General features: G+C 45.8%; 1 protein-coding gene across 1 annotated transcript in view; it reads right to left on the bottom strand.

The window, feature by feature from the left end:
- Positions 1-17,612, bottom strand: part of NPHP3 (nephrocystin 3) — a 47,854-nt gene extending 30,242 nt beyond the window's left edge. Inside the window, exons 1-11 of the mRNA XM_056857312.1 lie at positions 17,259-17,612; positions 16,069-16,194; positions 15,371-15,521; positions 13,423-13,575; positions 11,570-11,703; positions 9,540-9,700; positions 7,220-7,367; positions 5,706-5,780; positions 4,706-4,885; positions 4,233-4,336; positions 1,428-1,542 (exon numbers count right to left, since the gene is read on the bottom strand). Coding sequence (XP_056713290.1) covers positions 1,428-1,542; positions 4,233-4,336; positions 4,706-4,885; positions 5,706-5,780; positions 7,220-7,367; positions 9,540-9,700; positions 11,570-11,703; positions 13,423-13,575; positions 15,371-15,521; positions 16,069-16,194; positions 17,259-17,612 — 1,701 coding nt within the window. The remainder of the gene's footprint in view (positions 1-1,427; positions 1,543-4,232; positions 4,337-4,705; positions 4,886-5,705; positions 5,781-7,219; positions 7,368-9,539; positions 9,701-11,569; positions 11,704-13,422; positions 13,576-15,370; positions 15,522-16,068; positions 16,195-17,258) is intronic.
- Positions 17,613-19,438: the final 1,826 nt, after the last annotated feature.

The following is a 19,438-nucleotide window of genomic DNA, read 5'->3' as shown; positions in this document are numbered from 1 at the left end:
TTATCTAAAGTTCTGATGCAAGGGACCCCCTCCCTCTGTGTACGTCTCTGTCTGTCTCTCTGTGTATATATATGGAACAACTCATCATCTTGTCTGGAATCACAGGACATTTCTGTTTAAATATTTCTTAATGTTATAAAAAGACAGAAAAGTAAATGAAACCATGCTTATTTTTTTTTAAAAAAATAGAGAATCAATATAAGTGAGAAAAGAGAGGGGAGAGGAGAGGAGAGGCATGAGAGATGTCCGAGTTAAGACATTTATCACTTATAAGACGTCCCCTTCCAGAAACAAAGCTCGCTTGTTGACTTGGTCCAGACTCTCTCTCTGTGTAACCTACCTCACAGCATTGCTGTGAAGATAAAATGAAGGGGAAGAGAGCCACATACACTGTTCTGAGCTGTTGGAGGAAGGGTGGGATAAAAATATGATACACAAAGATACAGAAGAAAGAGGGCTGTGAGGGAGGTTGTGTTAGTTAAAGAAAGAGGTTCTCCTGATACATAGCTTCCATTCTGAGAACTGCACATTGATCTCTTATTCTGTCGCTGATGGCACCAATCCTATATATTCATTGCCAGCCTTATGCTTGTCATCACATCAAGCAACATCCTTATGCGAATGTGTAATGCCAAGAAAAGGGTGTTCTTTCCAATAGGGCTAAAACACCCTTACGGTACCGCATTGGGAATGGCCACTGATCCATGATAGTCAAAGGGATCCTTCTCTCCTTAGCGTTGACAGTAAGCATTCCACTGGTACTTAGCTCAGACATGGGCCTGGTATTATGGCTGACTTATACACCATCCCTTGGCATGCCATTGCCAGGATTCCGTGGCATAGGTCTGGGAAATGCGCAAAGTGTTGAGAGCACTGAAGTAAAACTCAAAGCAAGCCTACAGGACCTTTAAAAAAGGATTTTTAAAAAACCCAACTATTATACTATACTGAATGACCCTACATGGTTCTCAGGGGGCTTCCGATCCAAGGCTGTCTCAATGGCCCGACCTGCTTGACTTCAGTAGCAGAATTGCATCATGTGACTTCAGACCCAGAATTATAATTGTAAAACACTGTTTATACACATCTAAATAAAACTAGAGGCCAGCCCAGTTGAAAGTGGAAAGGGTTGACTGGAGTTGTGTAAAGCCAGACAGAAGAACTGCCACCTGTATAACACATGTCTGGAAATAGCCAAAAAAGTGTATTATTTACCGTATGCACTCTCCATTTTTCATTAGAATCTCTAATATATTTTCAGATAGATCAGAGTTTGGTTTTGCAATTCATTAAAATTTAATAGATTCAATCTAACGGGGGGAAATCAAGGTCTTTTAACATTGTGCAGGTAAATTGCATGCTCATCATCATATTCAGGTGTTCACGTTGGTGGAAGTGCATGCTGATTGGCAGTAAAGCAAGAATACCTTTAACGTGAGACGCTTGAGGATCAGGGTAGGCTCTGCACTGCTTGATGTAGGTTTCCCCACAAAATGATATAGAATTAGTGCATTTGATGAATGCTTCTGTTGCAGCTGAATCCTAATAAGCAAAGGGAGAAAGAGAAATGAATATTTCCAATCATCCTATCTCTCATTTTAAACGAGAGCCAGCATGGTGCAATGGTTAGGGTGTCAGATTAGGATCTGGGAGATCCAGGTTTGAATCACCACTCTGCTATGACCTTGGGCCTGTCATCGACTCTCAGCCTAATCATTCCAGAGAAGGGAATTTGTTGTAGCACATTAAACAGGAATTCAGTTGCACTTCAAAGACTTATAAAATTTATTCCAGGATAAATCCATAGACCCTTCAAGCGCTTGATAAAGTGAGCTCCGAATCAGAAAAGTTTACAGTGGAATAAATTTTGTTAAGTCTTTTAAGGTGCTTCAGGACTCCTGTTTAATTCTGCTACCTCATGTGATTGTTGTGAGAATAAAACGGAGGGAATAATGTATACTGCAATGAGCTCTTTGGAGGAAAGGTGGGATAAAAATGTATTAAATATGCTATGCTTGTTCAGCTTTCTGTAATCTTAATCCTAGAAGATTGCTTATTTGATGCCATACTGATTATATCGATTTACACTGTGTAGTCTCAGTGAGAAAGGCAGGCTACAAATACAGTAAATAAATAAACAACAAATAATCTGAAGCCAGATTTAATACTTCCGCTGTGCAATCCTATGAAAATTTACTCCAATCTTCATTGATTTCAGAGTAACTCTTCCACTGGATTACACTGGAAGATGCCCATATTTAAACGTGAAAAAGGAGCAAGAAGGAAAGTTGAAAGAGTGATTACTAACATGTGAGCAAAATGGTAGGGCCAGTATTTCCAGTCTGCTGACTCTACTTTTCAATGTGTTGTGTTTCTGGTGGCATTTGGTCTTGGAATTCTATCATCAGTTTTTATTACATTATATAAAGTGCTTTGATCAAGGGAAATGGGCCATGCAACTATTCTCAGTAAATGAACTAAGCAGCCAGCAGGCTAAACAGAGCATGCCTAGGTAATTACTCAGGGATAGAGCAGCACTCTATCCAAAGAGGATATACCTACACAGTGCTTAGCACTGAAATGCAGTGGTAGCTACCAGTGGGAGAGACAGATTTTTGTAGTCACCTAACACTTATCCACTTCCTAATCTTCAACTACTTCCAGGTCATTAAAGAAGAACTGAAAAGTACAGTTACTAGTCGTGTGAAGTGATGCTGTACAGTTAATTGGTCAGGTTGCACCTATAGTGCTGTGTGTGGTTCTGGAGGCCTCGCTTCAAAAAGGATGTACCATATATACCCGTGTATAGGCCGACCCGCGTATAAGCCGAGGTGCCTAATTTCTCCCCCAAAATGGGGAAAAATTAGGCACCCGCGTATAAGCTGAGGGTCGGCTTATAAACCCCCCCCCCCCGCTGGCTTACCTCAATCCAGGTGCGCAGGCCGGCGCCGGCCGGCAGGGTCCACGCTGCGCCCGGCAGGGGCGGCGACGGGGCCTCCAGAGGCTTCTGGAGGCCCTCCCAGGCCGGCGCCGGCCGGCAAGAGCCTCGCTGCGCCCGGCAGGGGCGGCGACGGGGCCTCTGGAGGCCCTCCCAGACCGGCGCTGGCCGGCAGGAGCCTCGCTGCGCCCGGCAGGGGCGGCGACGGGGCCTCTGGAGGCCCTCCCAGGCCGGCCCCGGCCGGCAGGAGCCTCGCTGCGCCCGGCAGGGGCGGCGACGGAGCCTCTGGAGGCCCTCCCAGGCCGGCGCCGGCCGGCAGGAGCCTCGCTGCGCCCGGCAGGGGTGGCGACGGGGCCTCTGGAGGCCCTCCCAGGGCGCTCCTGGCCGGGGGAAGCCACGCGGGCAGGGCAGCAATGGCGGCGGAGGCGGCGATGGCAGCGGCGGTAAGTTCCCCCCTCCCTCCTCCCTCCTCTCTCCCTCCCTCCCCCCTCCCCTACCGTATTGACCCGCGTATAAGCCGAGACCGGCTTTTTCAGCCCTTTTTTTGGGCTGAAAAACTCAGCTTATACGCGAGTATATACGGTAAGCAGAATTGAGCAGGTGCAGAGGAGAACAACGAGGGTGATCAGGGGCCCTATGAGGAAAGGCTGAAGGACTTGGGAATGTTTACTCTGGAGGAGGTTGGGGGGACATGATTCCTCTCTTAAGTATTTGAAGGGCTGTCACTTAGAGGGGGGAAAGGAGCTGTTCCTGTTGGCAGCAGAGGATAGGACTTGCAATAATGGGTTTAAATTACAGGCAGAAAGGTTTCGTCTGGATATTAGGGGGGAAATTTACAGTGAAAGTAGTTCAACAGTGGAATCGGCTGCCTAGAGAGCTGGTGAGCCCCTCTCTGGCAGTCTTCAAGCAGCAGCTGGACAAACACTTGTCAGGGATGCCCTAGGCTGACCCTGCACTGAGCAGGGTGTTGGACTAAATGGCCTGTATGATCCCTTCCAACTCTATGATTCTATTCTCTGCTTCCACTGGCAGCTGGTTGCAGCTATTAAGGAGAGCACAGATATGGAGGCACAAGGGAATAGAGAGGCCAGTCAAAGCCAGTCATGCCTTAGTTAACTTGGACAAGTATCAGTTTCTGTCAGCAAGTGCAAGGACTGGTGAATCTGAGATTTTAAACTCAAATTTGTGTACCTGGACTCCATGCTGGGAATCGCTGTTACATTCTGTTGTTATCAGTGCGTATTTCATTTGGAGAAAAAACTGTAATTGTTAAGAACACTTTTTTTAAAAATACCATTTTGATAGCAGAAGAGATTTTCCAGAGCCTGGTCCTCCAGATACAAGAAGGGGTGGAATTGGTGCTGGTGCCACCACTAAGTCGTTTAGGCGTTCATAATACTGTGAACAAGAAAAACCCACAAAACAATGTGTATATATATATATATATATACATTTAGAAGTATGGTTCATTATTTCAACAGCAAAAGATTTACAAGAACTTTGGCAATGCTATCACAGCAAAACTTCCTGTCCAAAGAGAAACAAGGACGGCAACTGAATCTCTTAAAGATAGTTGCTTTTGGCGTTTTTCCCAGAACCAAGTGTGTTGTCTGCCTAATGCATATGGCCTGCTTCAGCCTAAGGAGCAAAAGCCCCCCGAGGGTGTTCTCAGCTCCCCACTCCTTCTGCAGAATGGCAGCTTGGCTGACTGTGAAGAGGAAACAGACACAAACCCTCGTTGGCCTCAAGTCCCGGGTACCAGCTTACCTTCTCAAATCCGAGCTCACAAGTCGAATTGGAAGCCTGCTGGAAAGCCTCCATCTGTTCTTGCTCATCGTGTGCATCCCACAGGACATCGCCAAAGATTTCTTCTTCAGGAACAGAGGAGTTGCTATTGTCAGCTGCATCTTTCCTCTCTAGTTCTGCCATTTCACAGCCTAGGATATCCTGAGCAAAGAACAGAAGCGAGTCTTAGGAAGAAATAGCTTCACTTCCCTAAAAAGAGGCCAATTTCCAAAGAGCAAAGGACTTGATGATAGTGAGGGAAAAGGTGACACTCTGTACATACTCAGAGTCACTGTCCTTTATGCTTTCAGTAGACTCCTATGTACCACCGGCAGAAAATACTGGCAGCAGCAGATTTTCCCCCCCAGCACCTGCCTCTAAGGTCTTTTATGCATGACTCTTTCACTTGCCGTCACCCCTCCAATGACTTTGGGTCTTATGCATGCTGTTTCCAACCGTCATAGGTCGCCTCGCTCTCCCCCTGCATTTCCCCACGTTTTCAGGGACCTGTTTTATCTCGAATTTGAAAATGAGAGCCAGCTTGGTGTAGTGGTTAAGAGCAGTGGTTTGGAGCAATGGACTCTAATCTGGAGAACCGGGTTTGATTCCCAACTCTTCCACATGAGCAGCGGACGCTAATCTGGTGAACCAGATTTGTTTCCTCACTCATACACATGAAGCCAGGTGGGTGACCTTGGGCTAGTCACAGCTGTCTTAGAGCTCTTTCAGCCCTACCTACCTCACAGGGTGTCTGTTGAGGGAGGGGAAGGGAAGGTGATTGTACACCGGTTTGATTCTTCCTTAAGTGGTAGAGAAAGTCAGCATATAAAAAACCAACTCTTCTTCTTCTTCAAGCAAGTTCTCATTCTCCCTATACATTTGTAAATGTAAACTTAAAGCATCTTAAGCACATGCCTTAAAATATAATATGTTAAGTGGCCTTAGTCATGCAAATTAAGAAATGTGCTGAGTAAGAAAGTACCTGCTTTATGGTCTTCTCTACATAACTGTGGACTGCACATGCTCCCTCTTCCGGTCCTACCATATGACTGATGATCTGAAAAAATAGGAAAGAAATCTGTAAAGATTAGGTCTTCATGTCGCTGTTGATATTGAGATGCAAATATTTTACATGACTAGCATAAGCACCCTATCCTATTCAAAAAGGTTCTCCTATTTTAAAATGAAAACCAGGTAAGAACATTACATTCTGTGGCAATAATAAACCAATCTTCACATTCCAACAAAAAGCAAAAGGACCCAAAGTTCTTCTAAAACAGAGAACTGATCTTTGGTAGGATTGTGATCAAAGTATTCATTCATTATAAACCAGAAGGCTGTCAATCAGTTTCAAGCAGCAATTTCTGGCTTTTGCTAGGGGTCCCTCTTTGCCACCAGCAGGTTTTTTGGGGGCGGAGCCTGAGAAGGGTGGGGTTTGGGGAGGGGAGGGACTTCAGTGCCATAGTGTCCAATTGCCACAGCAGCCATTTTCTCAAGGTGAACTGATCTCTGTCGGCTGGAGATCAGCTGTAATAGCAAATCTCCAGCTAGTATCAAGGCTGGAAACCCTATTCATGGCATGGCTGACTAAGCACCACTCAAGTAATGATTCTCATCCAGTCCAGGGTCTCTGGTGCACACAGAGTGTATCTAATGTACATGTGGAGCTCTGCATGAGGACAAGTTGGCTCGTTTTCTTCCTTGCCCTTGGGAAATTTTTCATGCACATGTAATTATTGTGATTGCGACAATCACTAGTAGAGAAAAGAATTTGTGAAGAGTTCAATGGAAGCACGAAGATCCGCCAGACCTCTGCCTAATTCTTCTTCTTCTTCATACGGGCTGAAGTCCCGGTATTTGTGAGGGCTGGCAGTGAGGTCATCTCTAATGGACAGAAAACCCATGCATAAATGACCAATATATTTTGAAGTAAGTCCTTTTTCATCAGAAATAAGAGAGAAGGAGAGTAGTCTCTCTTCTTGGATGCAACAGCTTAGATCCTACCTGTCCACAAGTGGAGCATAGCTCAGGGAGTGGAACCTTCCTGCCTCCCTCTCCTGCTTCAGCCCACTGAGGCACCTGAAATTATGTTCCTGGGGGTCAGCATAGGGGGGAAAAGCAGGGATCTGGAGTGGCAAAGGGAAATTGCAAAAAACTCCCCCCTCCACCAACAGAAGTGCTCCTCCATATTAGAAGGATTAATTTTTTTCCTCCTAAATCTACTAGGTCTTTTCCTAGAAATAAAGGTACCTACATCCCTTCTAAAATGAGGGATACAACCTCTATGAAGCTAACGTTATCTGGAATTCCTTGAACATATAGTATTTTGGTGTGTGTGTGTGTGTGTTTTTTTTATTTGAGCAGTTCCATTGGCTTTCCGCCTCTGAAACATGAGGTTCAATTTCTGTTAACACCAGACCTTACAAGTGCTGCGGTATACCTTAATGAGAAAAGCAATCACAGTAAATGTACCAGCCCCGGACGATCTCTTATTACCTTCGCTTTGTTCACATAACGAACTTGTTCAACTAACTGCTGCACAGAATCCGAGCTGGTTTGGCCCTCTTCCAGGCGGTGGTAAAGAAGATGAGGCTTTCCCTCCGGGTTTTTCAAAAATGCTTCTTCACACTCCTCAAGCAGACAACTAGATTGGAAATCAGCATTCTTGTGCTATACTATTCTGCTGCAGTAAACAGTTCAATCAACATCAGCCCCAACAACAGAATTTCCCCCCCCCCCATCCTGCTGAAGCCTCAATCAAAAAGAGTAAGGCTTTAAATAGGACATAAGCAATATGTGTTTGTTTGTGTGTGGGTGGGGGAGGAAACTTAACGGCAAAGTCTTGAATCAAAGAACTGTCAGGAGAGGGAAAAACTATGCTAAAGATAATTGTCATACTTAGACCCAAAAAACTTGTAAGCGGAGACAGCTGGTGTTCACTTCCAGCTGCACTTTCTCATGCCACTTAGAAGAAGAAGAGCTGGTTTTTATATGCCCCTTTTCTCTACCTTTTAAGGAGAATCAAACCAGCTTACAATCGCCTTCCCTTCGTCTTCCCACAACAGACACCTTGTGAAGTAGGTGGGGCTAAGAGAGCTCCAAGAGAGCTGTGACTAGCCCAAGGTCACCCAGCTGGCTTCATGTGGAGGAGAGGGGAATCGAACCCAGTTCACCAGATTAGAGTCCACCACTCATGTGGAGGAGTGGGGAATCGAACCCGGTTCTCCAGATTAGAGTCCGCCGTTCCTAATCACTACACCACGTTGGCTCTTATGCCTGATTCACTACATGGGCAATGCTGGCAGGGTAGAAGGATTTATGCCTCCTGACATTGTATGAACGCAGCATCTTTTAAAATCTGGGTCACTATACATACAATCCCATCTCATGTGCAAAGTTAGCACACCAATGCCAGGCCAGGCATGCCAACACTGCATAGGCAGTAGCTGAGGGCCCATATGCAGTAGCTGAGGGTGGTAGCTGAGGGCCCATATAAGTCACATGAATAAGTTTTCTTTGCTTGCCAGCAAGGAGGCCACAGGACATTGCAGTGGAGGGTCTCACTCCCCATCATCGGGGCAGCTTTATACAAGCAAGCACCAAAAAGCACCAGAGCAGATCTGGAACATCACAGATGTCCCTTTAGATCCCCCCCATTGGTTGCTATTTCACGTATTTAGTAGAAGGGGAGAGCATCAGGTCCACTTTCATTGGCTTCTTGCAACTCTGCTATTAGCATTCCCTAAGTTTTAAGTCCACCACAGCTCCCTCCCCTTGGACTATGTCTTCTACCATGATGAGTTATTGGATTCCTGAAGGGCAGGGCTAAAGCTTGTTTTTAAGGTGGCATGAAATCCTTCCTGCAGAAGTAGTTAGAAAGGTTCCAGGTCTGGTGTTCTTCGCCCTACAGCTATGAGTGAGTTAATCTGATCCTACCATTCCCTTCTTCATTTTTGAACGCCCTTTTGTAAGCCAACTTATTAAAGGGGAGAAATTGCTGCATAGGATAGGCCGAGGACAAAGATGGCAAGTTTTTCCTCAGTTCCCAGGAAGATTTTGCCCACCGGGAGAAAAAGTCAGGCTGCTCTTCTCCTCCATTCCTTCACCAAATAGGCTTGTTTGTGGCTGAGACAGACATGAGTGTACATGTGTGTGTTGCAGACTTCTATATACGGAACTCTATTTATTATGCATGTATATGAGACTCAGTGCATGAGCATGTGGGGGAACAACTGTGCAGCATGCACATGCCTGTCCAAATAGGGGTGCCTGCCAGAGTCTAGAAGCAGGAACAAAAATTAGATGGAAGGATTCTATTGGCTGCGCCAATGCAACAAGCAGTGGTTGTGCAACACATGGGTATCCTCACTTGCCTACAGCCATGAGCTGGGGAATCACAGCATAGAAAAACCTAAACCTTTTAAAAAGCACTGCTTCATATTTATGGTCTGAGATCAACAGAAGCTGAGCTTTGAATGAATTCTATTCATCTTCTGTTGAAAGCTACCTCGAATGTCTGTTCTATACAGAAAGGTAAGGTTATGAGTTTTGAAATAAAACATGCTAATATGCTTCTATCAGAGCACGCACCTCTGGGGGCTGTTTTATCTTGTATTATCCTCTTGTGAAAAGGGTCTGGCATTGCCTTTCACATATAGCTTTGTTGCTGTATGTAAATTCAAGATGGATTTTTAATCAGCATATGTTAGGCAACCTGAGGGGTGTGGGAGGGTTTAGCAAAAACAGAATACAGACATACATTTTAGTGGTACTACTCTGGTTTCTCTCATCAGAGTTTCCCAAGTTCTTCACTCACCTTGGCAAAGTCAAATGCAAGAACAAAATAGTCAAAGAACTTTTCTCGATTTCCCATTTCCTCACAGACTGGGAAAGACTTTCAGTTTCTACTGGAAAATGAACAGCTTGGAAAAAGTACTCCATGGTCTCACAGTAATTCCGAAGTTTTGGAGAGTATTTCTGAGAGTTAAAGAAGAAAACATTGCTCATTTGGGGCACCAAATTTCAGTCTCAGAACTGTACCTTACACACAAATGATGTTCCAAATACACTCATGGAACTAACAAGGTGATTAATCCCTTCAGATGATGAAGTCAAAGCAAAGGCAATCTATACTGCATTCAATTTTGAAGGACGGAAGGGAGGAATTAAATAGCAACATTCTCTAGCTCCAAATATGCACCTGAAAAAAATACATAGGTTACAGTACATTCTGCCACAGAGGGAGTAGCTACACGTGCCTGGCATGTAAGTGTCTGTGAATTACCGTATTTTTTGCTCTATAAGACGCACTTTTTTCCTCCTCAAAAGTGAGGGGAAATGTCAGTGCGTCTTAAAGAGCGAATGCAGCGGCAGCAGGGAGCGGAGCCGGGCCGCCCCGGGAGCCAGCTGGGACGCCACCAGCCAGCTGGGGGCAGGCGCAGAGCAGTTTAACCTCCCCCGCGCTTCCCGTCCCGAAGCTCAGCTGTTGGGCGGGCGGGGGGGTGCGGAGGGTAAACCGCTCTACGCTGAGTAGTTTAAACCACCACCGCCCCCCTTCCCAGGAGTCCCGGGAAGGGGGGCGGTGGGGAAAGAGAAGGAAAAAGGAAGAAAAAGGAGGAAAAGGAAGAAAAATACATATTTTCTTTACAAAATATATTTTTTCTTCTTTTTCCTCCTCTAAAAACTAGGTGCGTCTTATGGTCAGGTGCGTCTTATAGAGCGAAAAATACGGTACATGGCATATTGTCACATGAACACATGAAGCTGCCTTATACTGAATCAGTCCCTTGGTCCATCACAGTCGGTATTGTCTACTCAGACCAGCAACGGCTCTCCAGGGTCTCAGGCAGAGGTCTTTTACATCACCTACTTGCCTAGTCCCTTTAACTGGAGATGTCAGGGATTGAACCTGGGACCTTCTGTATGCTAAGCAGATGCTCTACCACTGAGCCACAGCCCTTCTCCTATGTTAAGAGTGCTAAGCCACTTTGTTCTATCAACATAAAACCCATACAAGCAGCTCACTGATTGCTGTATTTAAAATCAAAGTTAGGAATATTCTGGCAGACACAAAGGATTCAAAATCAACCCAAATCTACCTAATAATCAATAGACTGAATCCATTCCTTAAAAACAAACAAGCACTCTATGTGTGCTGATATGTGATTCTTATGCCAAAGTGAACACTGCTGACACACAGAAATCATGGGCAGACTTTAATAGTAATGATTTGTTTTTCCTAACCACAACCAGTGATGTGAGTTATACAGAAAAAAATGTGAATTGGAAAATTGTGGGGATAAATTCTCACAGCGGGAGCATACTGTGCAAATCTACAGGAAACTAACTTTGCACGGTTATTTTTTTAGAAACACGTCATGGGTTGGATCAAAGTACTGTCAATGGCGCACAACTTTCCTGCCTCCAGCTTCCCAATGCAGCCCACAGAGCTTCTTGACACACTTCTTGTGTGGGGAAGGGGACTCTCAAGAACAATATGGGGACCAACGTGGGTATCTGTAATGGGAGGGATGAATCTCAATAATAGATCCAGCCCTATTATCCAAGATCCTTTTAAAAGCGGAATTGTCAAGGGTCCAATCAAAATCTTCTACAAACACTATACTACTACTAAAATAATGTATGTTTTTGGTCTTCTGGCCATCTTTAGAAGTCTCCTTCAGTAGAATATTTTAAATAAATCAATAAGCTGATCTTGAACTTAGTGGGGTCAGGAGCCGGTTTCTAAACCACATGGAAAAGATTGTCCCCAAATCCTGTTGATGTAACCTAACCAATGTGAAAACTCATACAAAATTATTATTCACGTGTACGTATCGTTCTTACCTGTATGAAGATGTCTACTTCTGACTGAGTCTCCTGTGTATTAATGAGATACACCCTTACTGTGTTACTCCACAAAGAGTGGGAAAACAACGGAGTGACCTGCAACAAAGTGGCAACAGCTGCATCCCAATCATCTGCAAATTAAAAAAAACCAGAAATGAAAGACCTACACACAAAAATATTTCACTATCCAGTAAAAATGCCCTAATGTGTTGCAACAACAATTGACCTTGGGAGGTCTTTTAATATACTTAAAAATCTAATCCACTTACAGGGATAATAAAACGCCTGTGAAATGAGATGGCCATCTATAAAATACAACAGCAGCTCTTTCAAAATCAGCTGTAAAATATTATTAAACTATCAAGCACTTGTGAACCCCCTAATAACATGCATTAGATAGAGATACATAAAAATGTATACTGCATGTTTTTTTTAATCACAAAAGACTTAAGTAATTAAAAGTCCAGTTGTAAAAATGTCATCCTGATATCAAACATGTTTACTAGGCAGTACTGATATCAACAGGAGTCACATCCAGGTCAGCCAAATATTAACCCAATAGTCCTAAGCTGTTTCTTGAAGAATGCTCAGTGGTAGTTAACTATTAAATGTAACAGTTTACATTTTAAAAAACTAACATTAACCAAAACTGCTCTTCCAATTTAAGATATTTTGTCTTCTTCTTTAAAATGACTAACACATTTCATTCTCTTAAGACAGCAAAACTTTTATAATTACCCTATTTTTCGCTCCATAGGACACACCGCTCCATAAGACGCACCTAGTTTTTAGAGGAGGAAAACAAGAAAAAATCTTGTTTTCCTCCTCTAAAAACGCGGGCAGGGAGCGGGCGCGCGGGAGCGCCAAGCGCTCAGAGCGGGTGGGGAGGAGGCGGGCGGGCGCTTCAAGAGCTCAGAGCGAGCTGGGAGGAGCCAGGCGGGAGAGGCGCGCCAAGCGCTCAGAGCGGGCGGGGAGGAGGCGGGCGTGCGCTCCAAGAGTTCAGAGCGAGCTGGGAGGAGCCGGGCGGGAGAGGCGCGCCAAGCGCTCAGAGCGGGCGGGGAGGAGGTGGGCGGGCGCGCCAAGCCGCCCCCCCTCCGCTTCCCAGCTGGGAGGCGAGCAAGCGCACAGAGCGGGCTGGGCGGGTGCACAGAGCCGGCTGGGCGCGCTGGAACGGCGCGAGGCAGCTTTCCCCGGCTGCCTCCCAGCGCGCCCAGCCGGCTCTGTGCGCACATTCGCTCTATAAGACGCACCCACATTTCCCCTCACTTTTGAAAAGGAAAAAAGTGCGTCTTATGGAGCGAAAAATACAGTATTTAAGCAGAATGCCAGTATGGTGAGAATTAAAGCCCGCTGTGCTACCAACCATGTGATAAGTGACCCTATGAATAAAAAGGGAGAATGCATATTGAGTCAGTCTATTTGTCTTATCAAGGTCAACACTGTCTACTCGAGCAGTGGCTCTCCAGGTTCACATCACCTACTCCCTGATCCTTTTAACAGGAGGAGCTGGGCCCTTCCGCATGCAAATCAAATGTTCTATCACTGAGTGAGTCACAGCTCCTTCCCTGAACAGGAAAGAACAAAGGCCCTTTGAAATACAGGGCTTTTTAAAGGGAACTCACTTTAAAAAATTACATTCATCTATTTTACATATGGCTAGAACTACAGAAAGAAGAGGCTACATCACCAATTTACTGCCAATAAAGAAACTACCATAAACTACCTCATGTTTTGACACAAATTTCTCTTCCCAGGAAACACCCCTATCTAAACCAAAAGTCAAACCTTGCAAGATTTTGTCTCGGCATTAATGTTAGAATCCCTGCTTCGCAGAACCATCAGCTCCTTACCTCTGTTGATATTTGCAAATGGCCCTTCGACGTCAATGGAACTGTGTGCAAACTCAGGGCCTCTGAAAGACTGCTGAAGCTGTATCATACTGCCCATGGAGGGCTCGCTTCCCAAGGCTCCACCAGTCCAATACTCAGCCTGAGCTCCAGTCGCTTAAAATAAACAAGCAGATCACTATTTACACCAATTTAAAATAGATGGGCTAGATTCAGAAGAGACCTTCCACATGTGGGAGGTGATACCCACATAGCTCGTGCCAAGATGAGAGTTGGAAGAGGCACAGACCACCAAGTCCAAGCCTCAGCAAGCTACAGTCAGACAGCAGAAACACAACCTGCCCACCAAGCAAATATTAAAATTTCTCCCTCTGTCCCTTCTTGAGTATCAAGATCAAAAAGCTGTGAGGGGGGGAATGAAAAGAACAGAGGGAGTCAAAGGACAACTAGTACCCCACTCTGAAATTAGCACCAGAATTTATGTGGTAAGAAATGTGTAATTTTTGCTGGACACATTCATACAGCAGCCTTGATATGATAATAACTATCTGTGACCATGACAAACTCACCCACAACAGAATCAAGAGCAAGAATCTTTGCATCAAACCTTTGAAAAGAATGGGAAATTAACAGGCTGTGTTCAACCAATGACAATTGCTATCCATGTGGGTTTTCTCCATGCTTCTCTTCCCTCAGCAGTCCCTTTGGACCCTTGGAAATGTGATGTTTGCAGTCATAAGACCTGCATCGACAAAAAGCCTCATAGGACTGCAGTGAGGCAGCCCCTCTTCTCCTCTTTCACTTGTGGAGCTCCATTGGTGTAAGGTCTGAGTTCACCTGTAGATTCCCAATCACCAAAAGTCCAGACAGAGTATTCTAAGAACCTGGTTTTATTTAGGAAACAGGAGGTGAGTAGCAGGAACTTACGGGGAAAGGTACGAGGACTCTAATGGGGGGGAAAGGGCTGGTTGGAGCATATACAGAAAACCAAAGGCACAGTTAGATCCTAGGCCAAGCCTGGTTCTCATGGTAGATTACAGTTATCACGCAAACAGAGAGTGAGCAGACATAACAACCTTCTGAGGTACACAACCTTGGAAGCCAGCTGCGCTCACAGGGCTGGAGCTCACAATTGGAGACTGATTAGAAATAACCCACACTTTTTGAGCCCCCCCCCCAAGTTTGCAGTATCCTTGCTGTTAAAGTGCTTTGCTGGTGGCAGCAGCTTTTGTGGCAATAATACCTCAGCCCACTCCTTTGCTTTGCTGACATACGGTAGTAACGTACAAACATTCTATGTATGTTTTGTTCTTTCTATGAGGAAGCATTCATTTGTGGTCTGAAGTGGTACAGTCCTCCACCCACAACCCATGCAATGTATGATTCTGCTGACAGCGTAGCTCAGTTTTCTTTGTAGGAAGGGATCTGTGGAGGTTTAATTTGTAAATGAAAAGCAAACTTGCAAAGATACAGCTAATAGCAAAAGAGCAGCAGAGAGCAACCTTTTCCCCTCCTGCAGGTATGTCCATTAAAATCTCATACACATTCCAAGCTGCATTCCCACCTAATAAAGAAGCCTTAAGCAAGTTAAGATTTAGAAATCTGTATTCCTCTTATCAAGTTGCTCTTTTTTATTTCCTGTTAAATTTAGCTCCTAAAAGATTACATGCCCAAGCTGAGGTGTTACTTTTAACCTAGGCAGAAAATCAGCAGCCAAAATTCTCAGAATGGGGAGGAAGGGAGTCACTTTAGAAATGATAAAATGTAAGGTGGCTGGTTTAAAAGTTTCAAGAAACAAAATACTTCCATAACTTCCATGGTTTAAAAATTTAATTAAGGCATTTAAAATATCCAGAAAGAACAGCAGTGAGCTTTTTGTCTGCTTTATATTCCACATATTTATATAACATGGTCATGTGACCATGGCTGAAATGGAATGTAGAATCGTTACCAGCAACCTCTGTACAGCTATCATCTGAGTCTGTCTCCTCAGGGTCAAAAACGTGGATGCCTTCAGCTTGCAGCCTCTGCAATTTTGCCTCCAACTCTCGCTTTGCCCTCAGTAAATCCTGAATTTCATTTTCCTTGGTTTCTCTAAAAATCTATAAAAGTGAAAAGATACAATGAATTGCCGCAATGACCAGTCACAAATTGCACTTCCAAATGCATGAACCTGTTCTGAGTACTTACCCAATGTTCTATTTGAGTCAGTTCATGCTGGCATGAAATTAACACACACACACACAATTTCATTTACAAAGAAGAAGAAGAGTTGGTTTTTATATGCCTACTTTCTTTATCACTTAAGGGAGGCTCAAACCAGCTTACAATCACCTTCCCTTCCCCACAACAGACACCCTGTCAGGTAGGTGGGGCGGAGAGAGCTGTGACTAGCCCAAAGTCACCCAGGTGGCTTCGTGTATAGGAGTGGGGAAACAAATCCAGTTCACCAGATTAGCGTTCGCCGCTCATGTGGAGGAATAGGGAATCAAACCCGGTTCTCCAGATCAGAATCCACCGCTCCAAACTACGGCTCTAAACCACTACACCATGCCTTTCAGTGGTCTCAGTCAAGGCCCAGCAACCAGACTCTAAGAGCTGAAGTCTGCAATGAGCTGCTAAAGACACAAGGAAAATGGAGACGTTTACCTTGAACTGTCTCTTGACTTTGTCACGGTCATGTTCAAATGTAGCAGCTCTCTCCATGGCTTGGTATTTAGCTTCCAAAGCACTTTCTTTCTCTCTGAGTATTTTCTGATATGTTTTCTGAAGTGCCTGAAAAAGACCAATGTTGGGTTTTTTTTCCTTAAGAAGTTATTTTAAAAGACAGCCTTTGACTGCTAGGTCTCAGAATAAAGAAATTAGCAGTTCACAGAAAGTTTTCTCACTTCCTTCTATTTCCCCAAAAGACATTGTTCTGAGTTTGGGCTTACACTCCACCATGTGTTCACCACAATCAACCTGACTTGCTTTCAAGTAGATGTCTTTAGAATCAAGGCACCAAATACCTAAAATAATGCAGCACTAAACTTGCTTGTGTTATAGATTCCGGTCCTGAATACAATCTGCAAAGTTGTATTGTGATGGAAACCCAGTTAATTACAATATGCTGACTTGGAGGATTTCACCCTCAGTTACAGTGAAATACAGTGAAATCTTCATAGCCAGCTGGAGTGGTCAGTACAGGTTTCCTGGACTAGCCTTGAATGCAGATAGAATCATAGAGTTGGGCCATACAGCCATCTAGTCCAACCCCCTGTTCAATGCAGGATCAGCCTAGAGCATCCCTGTCAAGTGATTGTCCAGCCTCTGCATAAAGACTGCCAGTGAGGGGGAGCTCACCACCTCCCTAGGTAGCTGATTCCACTGTCGAACAACTCTTACTGTAAAAAAAAAAATTCCTAATATCCAGCCAATACCTTTCCGCCCGCAATTTAAACCCATTATTGCGAGTCCTATCCTCTGCTGTCAACAGGAACAGCTCCCTGCCCTCCTCTAAGTGACAGCCCTTCAAATACTTATAGAAAGCAATCATGTCCCCCCTCAACCTGAATGAGTGGCTGTGAAGGATCATGGAGGACCACATCTTGGAATTATCCCCTATATTAAAAACACCCTGTAAACAGAAAACCAGCACAGGATGAAACAGAGGACAGATTTTTGTGTGCTTGTTTTCTCTTTGAACAGAGTTCTTTATTCAAAGGAACATCCAAACCTTTAAAAGCAGTGCAGTCCACTCTATACCTCTGGCTTGTGTGAAGCAGGCCTAAGATTCGTGTACGCCCTCCTTCCCTTCCTTCTTTTGGCCAGCCCACGATGTCACGATCCTTCTAACTTACTTGCAGCTCTGCCCGCAGGCGCTTGTTTTCCTTATCCAGTTTGGCCTCTTTCTTCATCATCGATGCCACCTCATTGTTCTTGCTGATACGGAAGATCTCGTATTCTTTCTTGAGGCGTTCATACTCTGCCATACACTCCAGCTCTTGTACGGAGGCAGTGGATTTGAAGCTGGCGCCGATAAGACCTCCAGGCCGTGACGTCCCCACACGGCGGAAGGAGCTGCGCAGGAGGCGGGCTTTGGGTTTCACCTCCACAGGGATCTCGCAAGCTTCACCTCCACCTCCCTCATATGTGTCTTCAATCACCTCCCCAACAGTGCCTACTGGGCTTACCAAGGATGAAGCCGTCCCCATAATGGAGGAGGTTTCCCTTGTGGGACAGGAGATATTAACTAATCGGAGGTAGCATCATAATGTTCAGTTTATCACTCTTAAGGATTTATGCCGTGGCATGAGCCACATAGCCTGGGGTTGAGGTGTCCACTTTTGTCCCCAAGCAAGCCCCATCTCCTCTGATTAGCTACAAGCGTCCAGATACTTCTCGGCCTGCTTGTTCTTTCCATGCAACCAGTTATTACCCCTGTCAAAATCTTTTAACTCTTGAACCTTCAAGTTATTCAACAGGGAAATCTCAATTTGTATGTATTTCATTTAGCACTGGCAAATTAAGGCTGTAATCCTACGCACATTGTTCTGGATGTGAACTTGACTGAACAGAGTGGGGTTTACTTCTGAGTAGACATGGCTAAGATTGGGCTGTAAGAGTACCAGCTTCATCCCCCCCTTAAAATATCCCCCCCCCAAATCGCCAGTTAACCGGGGTTTCTTTCACCTTGCCAAGGCCAGATCACGCACTTGTTCTCCACATTACAAGGATGCTCATTAGACCGCAATAACTACTACAATCTGGATCTGCACTCCTAAAGACAGGTCATAGAGTTGGAAGGGACCACCAGGGTCATCGAGTCCAACCCCCTGCACAACGCAGGAAATTCACAACTACCTCCCCCCCCCACATACCCCCAGTGACCCCTACTCCATGCCCAGAAGATGGCCAAGATGCCCTCCCTCTCATGATCTACTTAAGGTCACAGAATCAGCACTGCTGACAGATGGCCATCCAACCTCTTCTTAAAAACCTCCAGGGAAGGAGAGGGAAGGGAAGACGACCGTCCCCATTCCCCCCATAAGGAAGCGTTGAAATTGGAGGGGGCTTTTTTGTTCGTTTTTGGGTTCTGCACTGTTCTGCGTAGGGCAGATTTCGTTAAGGATGGGGCCCTATGCAAAACACCCCACCGAGGCTTATTTTCCCAAGTCTGAGGGGCGGGTTGTAGGAGAAGCCGGCCGGCACCGCCGTGGAGCCCGCACCACCCCCCGCCTCATCCCAAATAACGGCTCTCCTCCAACCGTCCCCGCCCCGTTTCACGATCTCTCAACGGCTCCTACGGGACAGTGGGGTTGTTTTTTTTGGGGGGGGGGGGTGATCTGGTCCCTCCAGCGTTGGAGGCGGGAGACGGGAGGCCTTCCACGCCAGCAAACGCACGGCCAGGGAAGGCTCCCCAAAGTTTCCTGGCACCCCCAAGACAACAACCGCCAGTCTCCCGCCGCCTCCCCGCCTCCGGACCCCTAGCCCCCGAAGGACCGTGGGGCAGACGCTCGTCTTCGGGGAAAGGGCGGCGAGGCAGCTCCGGGACGGACCGAGGGGATGGAGGAAAGAAGGAAGGTAGGAGGAAGAAGGCCGGCCGTGACGCGGCCGCTTCCGTCCCTCCACCCCACCCCCGGGTCTCCTCAGGCGGGGCAGAAGCGCCTGCCGACAAGGCCCCTCAGACGGCAGGGGGAGGAAACGCAGCGCCGGGGTCCTGCCTCTCCGCTTTGGGCCTGTGGCCGGGCAGGAAAGTCTCCTGCCTGAGGTCCAGCCTGTGAAGGTCGGCTCAGAAGCCGCCTCTTCAACGGAACTCCCTCCTGCAAAGTGTTTCGTTTTTTTAATATTTGTGTGTGTGTGTGAAGTCCCGTCAAGTCGCAGCCGACTTATGGCGACCCCTTTTGGGGTTTCATGGCAAGAGACCAACAGAGGTGGTTTGCCAGGGCCTTCCTCTGCACAGCAAACTTGGACTTCCTTGGTGGTCTCTCATCCAAATACTAACCAGGGCTGACCCTGCTTAGCTTCTGAGATCTAACCA

The sequence above is a fragment of the Euleptes europaea genome, chromosome 11 (assembly GCF_029931775.1).
Source record: "Euleptes europaea isolate rEulEur1 chromosome 11, rEulEur1.hap1, whole genome shotgun sequence".
In the NCBI taxonomy this organism is placed as follows: Eukaryota; Metazoa; Chordata; class Lepidosauria; order Squamata; family Sphaerodactylidae; genus Euleptes; species Euleptes europaea.
Note: the sequence above shows the minus strand (reverse complement) of the source record. Positions and strands in the feature narration are given on the sequence as shown.